Genomic DNA, 13,750 nt, shown 5'->3' on the forward strand with positions numbered 1-13,750 from the left:
TGATGCGAAGAGGGCTGAGTGTGAGGTTGTGTTTTGCAGCTCCAGTGCCTGGTGGGATCTCTGACACGTGCAAGAAATATGCTCTACAGCAGCACACCTGACCTCACAGCAGAGCATGTATCTTACCTTCTTTTCCTCTGCCATGGCAGGAACATCACAGTTCAACACCACACTTGTGCTTTAGTTTTAAGCCACTCTGGAGATGTCCAGTGCCATTAGCAGGGCAAAGGCCACCTCCAGGTATGCTGCTACCCCCTTTGCCGCTCAACAGAAACACGGTGTGCTTTTGGCAGATGCAAATGCTCCAGATGGTACTGGGGAAAGTGCAAATGAAAGATTTGATTCCAGCCCTTCTTCACTGTAACAAAATCCTGTTCCTCTCTCTGGTAGACCCTTTTTTTTTTTTTTTTTTTTTTTTTTTTTCCCTCCTCCTTTCTCATACCCCTAACTCTGAGCTTGCGACCTTCAGCTCATCCCTGTGTCATTGCAATGAGCAGCAGCACACCTTCCAGACTGCTAGCCAATGCCCGTGCCATCCAGCACGTCATTCTGGTGCTGAGATCACAGTCTGTAAAACCTGGATATAATCCATTAATCAGGGTGTCCAACTGTCTGTGGTGGGACCAGTTGCCAGGTGGACAAGGCAGTGAGTGGTTCATGGGGTCTCGGCATCTGGCCGTGCACTGGTGTGGTGCAGACCTTCAGCACAGGCTGAGACAAATATTCCCTCATGCCCTTGGTTCCCACCACCCCCCACATAACTGCAGCAGAGGCAGATGTGGCTTGAAACACCCAGTGCAGCTCTTGGGCTTTGCCTGCTGCCCAGGTAGATGATGTCCTCCTGCAAAACCATGGTGGAAGAGCCAGGAGGCTGAAAGGAGTCACCCTCTGGGAGAGATCCAACCCACGGGGCACTACCTGGACCTAAATTTGGCTTGGGAGGATGAGGGATGTCATCTGCCCCGTTAGCTCCATCTGGAAGAGCACGCATGCTCCCAACCGTGTGCTGCGCTGACGCTCGTACGGCGCCCGAGTCACCACCCTGCATTAGCTTAGTCCAGCACATTTCCCTGTTACAAAATTAGATCCATTTTGCAAATTGCTGCTGCGCTCGTAGTTGAATTGAAAGGTAGCTTTTTGTTGGGGTTTTTTTGTGTGGTGGTTTTTGGTTTGTTGTTTTTTTTTTTTTACTGGAGTAAATCAGGAATAAGTCAACAGAATCAAGCCCTTAGTGCTTTCAGCAACATGCTCATTTAAATTGGATGCAAGAGGGTGTCTGTGTTTACATTTGGCCTGCCAAGAATCTCTGTTTCAGAAACTGGCTTACATAATATGTCAAAATTGGTTTACTCATTAGCATTGCAAACTGCGTGAAACAAGCCGCAGATTGATAAACTCGCAGCAATATTTGCATCCAGAGCCGAATGGCACAGGGGGAGGGGAGGTTCATTAGGAAACGTTCCATTTCCACAAGAAAAACAAATGGTTTCCAGTTATATATCTCAGACTTCGTTAATTTTCTGTCTTCCCAAATGTAAATAAAGATTGAGAGGGAAATGTGAAAATCTCCGTGGGCAAACAGGCAAATCTTAATATTTCCTGGGCTGATGGGTTGTTTGCAGCAGCAGCTCCAGGTTGGCTGATTCTCCTCTCGCCGGCCGGGGCTGCAGCCCCTCTGTGAGGCTCCAGCCTGCTCGCACAGCCACTGCTGCCCTGATTGATGTTTCCTCTACAGCACAAGTGGGATGGAGGCTCTGATGATGCTAATTAGCTCCTCCAAATGTGGGGTGGGCATAGATTTGGTAGCGTGTTCCAAAGGGCCCGCGGTGGTGCTGCCTGCTCCTGCTTTAGCCTGCCCAGAGTGTGGGTGCGATGCAGCCTCGGGCAGAACTGAGGACTGTGATGCTGAAAAAACTCCAGCTCAGGTCCTCTGTGGCAAGACCAATAAAACTTCATCTCCACTGCGCAGCGAGGGATTTTACAGGCACCTGTAAATCTGCACACACACATGCGAGCGTAAGCAGAGCTCCTAGGGTAACGTGAGCACGTATGTTAAGAGTGAAGCAACACAGCAGTGAGAGGGTCTGAGTGTAACCAGTGCTTTTGGGCTCCCACTGTGTGGGCTTTAGGTACTGTGTGGTGGACTGGGAGCTGGGAGAAGAGATGGCAAAGTGTGGTGGGGAGCCAGAAGAACATCCCCTCTCATGCTGCCCTGATGCTTCTGTCCCCGGGGAGAAGTCTCTCCCCAGGCTGCAGCCCTCACTGTTACTGGTGTCGCTGCATCCCTTTCAGCTGGGTTGGCCATGAAACCTCCCACAGGCAGGGATTAAATCTCTTCAGACCCTGAGTGATGTGGCAAAGCTGGCGGAAATCTGCCACAAAATCTGTACAGCTTTACAGTAGTATCTAAAGGAGTTTGAGGCTTAAATCCCCTGAAGCTTTTTAGTTTGCTTTGAAACTCCCGACTTGAAAATCAAAAGTGGAAAGCTCTGTTACAGCCCAGAGAGAAACATGGCATAACAGCACTGGCATTGGCAGCAGCTGGTTTTATGCTTGGTGATGCTGAGTGCCCGTCCAGTAGTTTTGTTGAATTTCTGAAACGAATCTAATAAAGCTGAAAAAAGCACCAGCCTGCAGTGCTGCAGGGTCCTCCGCAGCCTGACAAGTGTTTTGCCTTGTCAGCAAACACCAACACAGCCACTTTCAGCAATGTTAGACCTGATCCACAGCGTTCATGATGTGTTGCTTGTTTGGAAAGGAAAAAAAAAAAAAAAAAAAGCAGGCTTTGATCTCTTTATGCCATGGAGTCAGTGTTGCAGTGTTCAGAGGAGCTGTGCAACAGAATGGGTCATCACCTGCTGCAGCCCCTCATGCTCTGGCTAAAACAGCATCCTGCATCCCCATGTCCTGCACAGGTGCCCAAGTGGGCACATATTTTTAGATGGCTGAGACACAGCAGCTCCCAGGGGTGCTTCTGCAGAACTGTTTTAATGGATGTTTTTCAAAGTTTTCAGAAGACTTTAGAGAGTTTAAGTAACAGCAGTTGTTAGCTGTGGGAAGGGAAAATAAAATTATCTCACTGGAAAATGAAAATGAGAGGTGTTTGCATTTCACTTACTGTCACACCTTGCAGCAAGAGGCTGGTCACCATGAGATACAGCGAGTTTCAGTGCCAGCTGGAGAGCTGAACGCAATGAAAAAGGCCAGGAGCAATGAGATGTATCAGCTGGGGAGCTCAGGCAGGCTGAGCATCCTCCGCCAATGTGTGGGAGCAACCCAGGCACCCACAGGCTGGAGAAGAGCTCTCCCAGGGGTGTGGGAGAACCGGCATCACCCCTTGTGCTGATGCAGTGGGTAGTAAGTTTGGTGTGGCCCTTGGTCACTTTTGCCCTTCACTGGCTTTTGGTTCATGTTCCTCTTCGGGTCTGTGTTATTTCTACAAAACCTCTTCCACACCTTCTCTGGGCTGCTCGGTCTTTTCTAGAGATGGCAAGGAAGGAGTGAGATGTGTGAGCCCCGTCCTTGGGGAGGAAGGTGTGTTGGCCAACGCTAACCAGGTGAATGCCGAGACACTGTTGCAGCCTTTGTGGTGTGAGCGTGGCTGCAGAGTGCCGTTCCTGCGTGGATAAAGGCATCAAAGGGCTGATCACGGTGCAGTGGGAGGCAAATGCTAACCAGCTCTGCAGACCAGAGGTGCCGAATTGTTTAATCTTTGTGGCTGGGACTCAAGCGGCGTGCACGGTAGCTGGCAAATGCTTCCATGTACGTTAAAATGCGGCGAGCAGCAGAGCAATGCTTCAGCCTGGAGAACTCTCTCAGCACCACGATGTCTTCTCATTACAGCATCAGCCAGCATCAGGCTGTATCTGTTGGAAACACAGGACCACATCATCAGCGGTGACATCTGCCAGCGTGGCAATGCAGCTCCTGCTCGTGGGAAAGGGGCCTGGAGGGCTCTTGGAGTCACCTCTGTGCCTGGATCGTGCTAGAAGTGCCAGCCCTGAACAGATAAATTGAATTATCAGATGAATTCAGTTCCCTTGGTTTTATCTTCAGGATTTTCCCTGTGAATTCCAGCTCTTCTTGCACAATGTATATCCTAAGCCGCTGGGGAAAAGCGATTGTGCTCCGGTTTTGCTGCGTAGGGAACTGTTGTCACCCAGCAGGTGTTTCTGTGTACCAGCATGTAACTTCTGTCTCCAAATAAAAGAAAGTTCACCTTGTGTCTCATTCATTAAGTCACATGTATTTGAAAATATTTGATGCAGTGTGTAAAAAAGAGGGCAAAACAGTGATAAACCCGGGGCTGATAAATAAATAGCACAAAGCGTGATTCACAGTCTCAGTTCCACCAAACAGTGCTGGGGCGATGGGCTGGTGATGCCGATGCCGGAGGCTCCCAGGGTAAGCGCAGAGCCGGGAGCCTTGCAGAGAGGGATCTGCGGATCCATTTCGTGCTCTTAATGTGCTGAAGTCCTGAGCGCTGAGCGGAGACACGGGACCAGCCTGAAACCCCTCTCGCGAGGAGGCTTGCAGTGAGAGGGCATGCGGTTTGTGTCTTTGTACAGCTGCCAGGGGGAAGCAAAGGTGGCATCTTTCCAGAGAAGTGGCACGCGTTTGCCACCGATGCGTCCTGCTCACAGGCAGGTTCCTGTATGTTGGAGGCAATGAGCTTACCTCCTCCTCCTCCTTCCAACACACCCAAGGGCACAGCGATTTTGTTTGGGTGGATTAATAGCACAGAAATTTTCCCTTTTGGTGTGAGGGACCCATGGGTTTCCCATAAGTTTTCTCTGACACACAGATAGGGACAAAAGCTTGAGTTCCAGGAAGATGCTTTGGAGGTCTGGTCCTGTGAGAGCACAGGAGAAGCTCAGCGCACATGGAAGTATGGGAGACCTGAGAGGTCTTTTCTCCTTTCTGGATGGGGTCCTTGCTGTAGCTGCAGGGCAGCTTTCTGAGATGCAGTGAAAGGCATCTCAAACTGTAACAGAGAGTCCAAAAATCCCCCCAACCCAGCAATGAAGAAGCACTGCTCCGATGACCGTCTGTAAGCGTCAGAGCTTTGGAGGATCTTTAAGCTTAGTACAACTTTAGCCCAGAATTGTGAACTGTTTCTTTCCTATAGAGCACACACCAGGGCTGAAGTGATGCTGCATCAGCGGTGGGGGAGGAAGGGGTTGCATCTCCCAGCCCGCTGTGGTGGTACCTGCACCACAACAAAGCAATCAGCCTCTCACCGAGGGGAAAGTATTCGCTTTCTCTACTTAGGCTGTGTGTAGTCATTGTCTAATAATATGAGCATTTTGCCATCCCTCTGCAAATAAGGCTGAGGCTGCTGCCTGATTGGTATATCATCTCACTTTCTCTCAGCATTGATTTTCTTGCTCTCCTTATTTGCTTCATAAAAAGCGAGGCAAGGAGCTGGTGCTCGCTCGCTCCCTTTCCCTCCCTCCCTCCCTCTCTCCCTCCCTCTCTCTCTCTCTCCCTCCTGTGAGAAGCTTTTGGGAGCCTTTATTTTTAGTATGAGACAAACCTTGCTTTATTTCAGGAGACGCAAGTTGGATTATAAATCCTTTTGTAAATGTGTATGGTGATATTTGCTCCGGTAAGTTATATGCATCTCTATTTATTTGTGTAACTGTACTGTTTGGGGGAGAAGTGGGGTTTTACAGGAATCATGAAGCCTACAAAATTGGTTCGAGGTTTGATTTCTTTGTACTCTCATGCTGAGCCCAACTGTTCCATGGGTTTTAGATACGTTGAAATAATTTTGGTTTGTATTTTGCTTTGCAGAGGGGGGTGCCTGCTTTGAAAACTTGTTTTGCACTTCATTTTACAGCAGAAACGTGGAGAGTGAGGATTAAAGGGAAAAGAAATTCTGATTTATCACATTCCTTCTGGCATTTTAAGTCAAAGATGCCTCAAAATAATGCAGCAATATTTGATATAAAAGAAATCAGTTAGAGCTATTTAATATTGATCAAGCTGAAGTATGAATATCTGACTGCATATTACCTTAGAAAGATCAATCTGAAGTATGGCAGATTGGCAGCAACATGCTCCTCATCAAAATGTACTAATGAAATAAAGAAAATCTTTAAAGTAATTAAGAAAATAGCTTGCTTTTCAGAGTGTAACATCATTAATACAGGTCAATAGACTGTTGCTCTGACTTTCTGCTCCCTGCCTCTGCCTTGTACAGCTCAGCAGCCTCATTCCTCAGCGCTCTCAGCTAACTTGGAGACCTCTTTACCTGTAAATAACAGCAAGGGGCAGTTATTTATCTCCCCATCATAGCTCCCGGTGTGCTTTCCAGGCAGTACAAGACAGTGATTGTAAGAGCATGGCTAAGGAAAACAAGATGTATAGCTGAAATACTTTCAGACTACCTAATAAATACTTGAATTCGCAGCATTATATTGATTAATTTATTGGCACTTTGATTCTTTCATACTTGAATCATATCCACGGGAGTCGATTGCTTTGATGTTTCGAAGTCTTTAAAAACTCCAGCTGTAGCACAAGCTGGAGCTGCTGTGAGAACATGCTTGAGTGTATATCTGCTCGGAAACTCAAAGTATTAAACCCAGAATAATTTGGGTCTAATGATTCCAGGGTATGCTAATAGATAGATGAAGTGTACTTTAATAAGATGTTAGAGGACTGTAACGGGAGAAGGTAAGGATGTTGTGCCTGCCAGTCCAAGCTAAACTCTTCCAGAGAGAAATTTCAGATTGCCAATAACTGCTTAGTCATTTGGACCAGTTTAATTGTTCCTTTTTCTGTTGTTTGGCTTTTTTTTTTTTTTTTTCCCAAAACGGAATAGTTGCACTTGCCTGAAGAGCAGCCGATGGGAGTATTTTGTGGCGTGCCCCTCTGCAGAGGGCTGGTGAGCTCTGCTGGGCTCTGTGCTGTGGCTGCCCAAGCCCTGGTGCCGGGGCACAGCATCCCACGGGCAGCCAGCCAGGCGCAGGGCGTTGTACAGGCGAGCCCACGCACTCGCTTCCTGAAAATGTAGTTAATAGGCACCCAGTTCAGTGGCTTTTTGGTTTTTACATGACTGCTGTTTCATAAGGACCGTACATATTTATACCAGCTACATTAACTTGAAGGCATGTGCTCGGCACAGTGTTGGAGAACGTAGTACATGACAATAACTGACTTCTTCTCCTTAAGGGTGGAGGGCGTGTGCACATCACACACACTTTCTAAGCATAATTCTGCTTGTCTGAGGACAGCGTTAAGCATTTCTAACTTTGCTGAGCCTTGTTGTCTGGCTCAGTGCAGTGTCCTCCAGGTGAGCAGAAGGACAATGGTCAAAAGAGCAGATTTGGGTAAATCTGGAGGGGAAGGGTAGTGTGAGCCAAGGAGCAGGATTCCAGCTTCCTACACCACAAAACTAAAGGCCTGGGTTTTCTGTGCCACATAACTCATCGTAGCAGGGGTGCCAGACTGCCCTGAAAGCTGGGCTGTGGTTTATTAAGGAAGCCAGTTGAGCTCATCTTAATAGCTTTGAAGCAGGAAGAGTGGCCAGGGACAGTTGGTTTGACTGCACACAGGGGGAGGTCTCACCCCTGCCCCCCAAGGCAGGTCACCAGCGGCCAAGGGAGTGTAAGGCACAAAGTGAATAATGTGGTTAAGTCCATCACTGCAAGACTTTCCCTTGGCAGAGCAGCTTGTGGCTGAGCAGAAATGATCCCTTGAGCCCTACATGCTCTCTCTGCAGGATACAGCCGAGACAAACTCGGGGGACAGGAGAACTTGCCCCGCTCCTCATCTTGTACATACAAAAGTCTTCAACGATCATGGTTTTCCATCTGTTGCCTTTTGCCCATCCTAGTGTTGCGATGTGTAGTGCTCCTTCATCTCCAGCTACTTGGTGGTAGCAGGTCTGGAGGCAGCTTGCCCCCAGTCCAGTACCCCCAACCACCTCTCGGACCTTGGAGCAGCCTCCATCACCTCCCTGGGAGCGTGACAGCCTCTCTGCAAGATGACCTCAGGTTATGTGCAAACCAGGGCTCGGTGCAGCTGCCGGGACAGGTTCACAGCATGGTGTTCCACAGGCGCCAGGGCTGAAAATGTGAGGTTTGCGCCAGTGGGATGGAGGAGTCGCTGTCCCTTTCTAGCAGATGCATCAGGGTTTGAAACATTATTTTAGGGGTGTCTGGATCCTGGGGAGCTTCTTTTCCTTTGAGACCTGTCTCTTTGGCTGCTCCTCTCAAACAGTTCCCAGAGAAATTCCTTAAACTCTTAAAAAATGGACTTCTTAAATATCTGGTTCCTTCTGAATTCCAGATATTTTTTTTAGCCAACTCCTTGGAAGACTTAATAGTTAATCCTCTGTTAATCCTGTTCAGATCAATAGGGGCTCTACAGAAGGGAAGGCATTTGTGTTGGTATTGGATAGCAGCTGCCTGTCACTGCTGGTGATGGCAGGTGGTGTTTTATTCTTCATGTCACTCTTGATTAGGAGTTCCTGTACAATTGTATGACCATTTTTTTCAGGGAGTATTTCCCTCTACGTAGGACATCAAATGGCAACTTGACCTAGAGTTTGGTCGTTCCTGATTTTGCCTTTGGGTTCTCTTTTCCTCAGCAAACTGGGCACAAATCAGTTCAAATAGCATGGTATACCCTCGCAAATAAAACACGCTCGTGTGTGGTGGACTGGGGGGCTCAGCCCAGTTAGTCTGAGCAGAACTGGGGTCCCTGGGTCCCTGCCTAAGCCCTGCCTGTGCAGGCGCCACAGTGGGATGCAGGCATGTGGGAGGGCATGAGGAGAGCTGTGGGTTTGGGACAGGCAAGAGCTACCTCCCCATTGAGCATGTCCCTGCTCCTTCATCTAGAGCTGGGCAGGCAGCCTGATGTAAGATGAAGGGAAGCTGCGGCCTGCCAGCACAGCACACGTGTGTCCATACGCAGGATGCAGGGTTGCTGGAGCCTAGGCAGGCCCAAAGGAGAGATTTAGCTCCTCACCCAGGCGTGCGGTGGCATAGTGCCAGCCCTGAAGATGTTGGAAGGGGCCCGTCGGTGTTTCTGGGCTGCAGGCGAGGTTGGGGCTGGGGGAACACACTCCTGCCCAGGCTCGTGGGTTCAGCAGGAGCAGAACTGTGGAGCGCTTGTTCCGTTTTTATTTAATTCAGCGTTCAGCGCGGATGGAGTGTCTTACTGTGCTGATTCTTAGCTTGCAAAATGTGATTGTTGCCCTTCACCCAAAGGGCTGCTCAGAGCCCTTGAACCTGCAGCGAAACTCCTGGGTAAGTGAGCTGTGGGGCCAGAGACACGACGATACTGTGACACTCTTCAGCCTTCCTCTCCTGTCATGTACAATGTCTTATTTTGGAGGGGGAAAAAAAAAAGTGAGAAGGAAAGAAAGGAAAATGAGAAAGACGTGCTGAGCCCTCCTGTAGAGACAGGGGAAGAGGCAGGTGATCAGCATGGGGTGCCATATCTGCGGTGCTGTGCCTTTCCTCTCCTCTCCTCTCCAAACCAGCGGGTGCCGGGGCTGTCTGTCTGTCTGTCTGTCTGTCCGTGCAGAGGCTGGCTGGGTGGAAGGGCTCTGCGCCACCTGAATGCCTGCGCAGCGCCTCATCTCTCACTAAACTTCCCCGGTGCCGTGGCAAAGCAAATATGCTGCAGCAGGCTGGAAAGCTGTAAACATATGGGCACTAACAACAGATTAAGTGAGTGATTTAGTCTAAGGGGCTTGGTAGATTACCATAAAATGTATCTTAATTAGAAAAGCAATCAAACTTGCACGGCGTCAGTGAGGATGAAACGTCCTTGTTGGCAATAGTGAGAGCTGTGTCCCCCACGCCAGGGGATGGGGATGGCGAGGGCTGTACCTCATGCCCACTTTGGGGGTTTGCTGGGGTTTGCCCAATCCAGTTATGGGTAGAGGGTGCTCTCATGCTGAATTATTTGTTCTTTGACCCATGAGGCCATCCCACAACCTGCTCAGAATGAGATTGATGGTGAGCTCGGACTCCTTTAACAGCATTAAGAGGCCAGAAACCGCTGAAGGTGGAAGAACAGAGCATTTGCACATTTTCCTTATAACTGTGTGCAATTACCCAAAGATATAGTTAAGTGTTTGCCATGTATAGCACAGCTAGTCCCAGATAAAGGATTGGGGCTTCTAAGTGCTACCATAACACAAATAATTAATAAGTCTATCTCCCTCACTGTGTCCTCATCTTTTTAGTGAGTGTGGCCATAATTAGCTTTCACCTGATTCTGAATTTATAGCATGTTCAATTGCTTTTTCCAGTCTGCTTGTGTTTTCTTTGCTTCCTTATTTTATTGGACCTGGTTTTGTTCCACAGGTCTGAATCTACAGATAAAAAAAAAAAAAGCTAGATAATCATCTCCAGCAGTGCAGATATAAAGATTGCAACAGCCAAAAACATATTGATGCATTATTGGTTTTGTACAAGTGCCTGCTTTCTTCTGGGGTCTGGGAGGATTTGAAGTACATTGGGAAGTGGCACAGAAGATGTACAGCAGCTGCTAACAGTTGAGAGAAAGGAAAGGACGCCTGGTTATTTCAGAATTAAGTATTTTGAACCGCAAAGGAAATGGAGAACATTCAGGCAAGTTTTTTGCCAAGTTTTTTTTTGTTCTCTTTTCTTGTGTTTAGAAACAGGTATGGCTGCAGATTTCAGGGAATGTGAATGAAAGGGTGTGAAAAGAAAGAGATAGGCAAGAGGTGTGGAGGAGCACAGTAAGGGGGAGGATGTAGAGGAAACAGAACAACTTAAGCAGATGAAGTGTGTCAAGAGCTAGTGAGATAAAGAATATTTTTTTAATTTCAATTTAAGGACACTGCTATTAGCATTTGCTAAAAATATTTGTGTTTAGGTGTTGTTTTTTATGATTAAGTGTGGGGAAAGAGAGCAATGCCATCTCTGGGGACAGAGTATAAGAGCAGTGGCGAAAACAAAGAGGAAAGGGAGTTTTTAATTTTAAAAATATTTCTTGCTCAAAATGTTCCCTGTGAATTCCCAGAGCTCAGCAAAGCAAACGTTCATTTATAGCCCATCATTTTAATTATTAGAAAAGAAATTATTTTTACCATGTGGGCTGATAGTTAGCCAGGAGCAAAATCTTCTTCCGGCCTTTTGCGCAGAGGCGGGTGCTGAGGTTGGAGTCAGCTCCAGTGGAATTTTCCATCCAAAACTGGTTTGAGATGAGCTGATGTGTCCCACGTTTGGGTCCCACCTGCACAGGATGCCAGACAGAGCTCTGATATGGAGAGCTTGAGCCATCCTCCCTACTAAAAGGTGCCTGTTGAGGCTGGGTCTGGAGCAGGAAGGGGACATCTGCGATTAATGCAGGACACCCCTAATGCCTCAGTGGCCAGGGCTGGGTGGTCCATGTTGGCTTTGCAGACATACTGCCTAGAAACCCAGATGTGCTTTTCCCTTGGCTCCCAGTGGTCCTGCTCGTATGAGTGTTGTGGGGCTGAAAAAAATGGAAAATGGCCAGACATCATCTGACGGAGCGCTGCTGGGTGTGCAAGGTTTGGAGGCCCCATTGCTTGGCAATTTGAAAGCACTCTCAAATCCTCACGCTAAAAAAGCTGTTGCGCCAGATTATTAATCCCAGGGGTTTTCTGGATTCCTTCCCGAGCTAAATAATTTTCACCCATTTCCTTAAATCTGCTTGAGAAAGGAGACAGAGCCAAATGCAGGCATGGGTGCGTGTGGGGCGGGTGGGTGCAGAGGCAGCAGATGACACCAAATAGCTACACAGCAACACGGGGAGCCAAGAGGAAGCTACTAATGGCCTCTGATGAGCACGGACATGACAATAATGAGGTTAATGCTCTTTCATTCACCCATAAACATCTTAGAGAACGTATAATCCCAGCTAGTCAATGGGCAATCATTAGGTCATAAATAATACAGTGTGATTGAGGGACAGAAGCCTTTCCTGTAATAATAATTTTCAGTCAGTGCTGACCAGGGGAGGGTTTTGTTGCAGTCGCAGTCCCCATGCTGTGCCATGCTATGGGGACTGAACTGTCAGAGCATTTTCTGGTCAGAGGAGCACTCCTGCCTCTTGTTTCTGCTGTGTGCATCTGTCATCATATCAGGAAAATGCTCCAGTGGAGCCGAGGTCTACCAGGTAGTGCTGGGAAAGAGGAGCTGGAGCTAAGGGAAAGAACAAAGACACAAATTAAATAAGGAAATGGTTACAGCAGCATCAGATGGGGCTGCCAGGGGCCTCAACCCCTGCAGCGGGGCCTGGTGGTGATGCTGGGAGAGCTGGGGATGGGGATGGGCTCCCTGTCTTGGAGAGGTGCCTTGTCTCACTGCATACAACACTGTTTGTGCAAGCTGGATTTGCAGTCACCTGCCATCCAATGCAGTGGCGGAGCAGCTATGGTGTGGTCTTGGTTGTCGTTGAGCCTCTGAGGCTCTATCGACCATCAGGGTTTTAGCAACATTAAGTTCAGGGGCACTTTCCCTTTGCTGAGTGCTTCCCATGTGCGGATGTCACTCAGCCATAATGTAAATCCATGTGTTTATTAGAGGGAGTAAATCCTGCTTAGTAATAACTTGGATCACACTCCGTTTGCATTTATGTTATATTGTGGGCCATTTTAAACCAGATGCTTTTAAATTCACCAAGTGAGCAAGGAAACGAGCAGCCGTCCAACCTTTTTTATTTTATAATTAAATGTTTACACTTGTTACACAGTAAATCCCATATAATCAGCCTATAAAGCCTGCACAAACCCCATGTTTTCAAGGGGGAGCAGGAACAGAATTACATTTGTGCATGAACCTGAGTGTTGGCTGGGTTGCTGAACCTCACTTGTTAATAAAAGAGCATCACCTGTTAGAAAACCTCTCCTTTACCTGACCATGGCTTTCCTTGCTTTTTGCCTGTGGTGGTCACAGGTGATTGATGCCAAAGCAGCCCATGAGACAATATGGGCACACGGGGGGACAACTGGCATGGGCAAGAGGAAGGGGACCCAGCCTGGGGGTGGCCGCTCTCCTGGGCTGGCAGTTGTGGTGATCTGGGCACTGTCACAATGTGGATCCTGGTAGAGACCACTACGGCTGTCTTTTATACCAGCAGTCTTAGGATTGGAAAAGTTTTCCGGCCCAAAAAAAGGATCACATGTCTCTGATGAAGTGATACATGTCACAACATGAGTTATTCAGGGATCATATGTACCAAACTAAACAAATCTGTCCAACTTGTGCTCCCACCTCCTCAAAAGAAGAGGGTACAAATGTGGAGTTGTAGAGACTGCAGAGGAAGAGCTGTAGCTTCCAGACTGCTCTCCAGCTGGGGCAGGAAAAGAGCTGCAGGCTGTAAATGCAGCGAAACTACCTCTCTGTGATACATCCCAAACGAAGCCGTGTATACCCCGTATTACCCCAGGTACTCCTAAATCTGTCCGCAGCAAGTATCGATGGGTTTTGGTTCATGGAAGACTCATTGCCAATCTGTCAATGTCCACGTGCAGAAAGCAATTTATACAATTAAAAAAAAAAAAAAAACAAAAACAAAAAAACCCAAAACCCAACCCTCAGGTCCTTGTAAATGTTTTCGATTATGTCAAACCTTTGACAAATGGTTAGAGGGCCTGGAAGAGCTTAGCATTTCTGCCCCACTTGTGTAAGTAGCTTTGCCCTAAGAGATATCTTTATTTTCTGCCTGTTAACTCTTCCATGCATGATGCCAACCTTAGCATTAGCTTTCAACTTTATGGCTGACCCATTAAATA

The 13,750-nt window shown here is 47.9% G+C and overlaps 1 protein-coding gene across 2 annotated transcripts in view; it reads left to right on the top strand.

Moving 5' to 3' along the window:
* The window catches only part of SYNPR (synaptoporin), a 110,533-nt gene that overhangs the window by 59,464 nt on the left and 37,319 nt on the right, over positions 1-13,750 (top strand). Inside the window, exon 1 of one of the 2 annotated variants that reach the window (XM_026857246.1) lies at positions 5,393-5,608. The exons of the other annotated variant lie outside the window; for it this stretch is intronic. Within the exon in view, the coding sequence (XP_026713047.1) occupies positions 5,585-5,608 (24 nt within the window). The 5' untranslated portion in view covers positions 5,393-5,584. Of the gene's footprint in view, positions 1-5,392; positions 5,609-13,750 lie in introns of those variants that run through there. 2 annotated transcript variants of the gene reach the window in all.

The sequence above is a fragment of the Athene cunicularia genome (assembly GCF_003259725.1).
Source record: "Athene cunicularia isolate RWA chromosome 12 unlocalized genomic scaffold, athCun1 chr12_part1, whole genome shotgun sequence".
Taxonomy (NCBI): domain Eukaryota; kingdom Metazoa; phylum Chordata; class Aves; order Strigiformes; family Strigidae; genus Athene; species Athene cunicularia.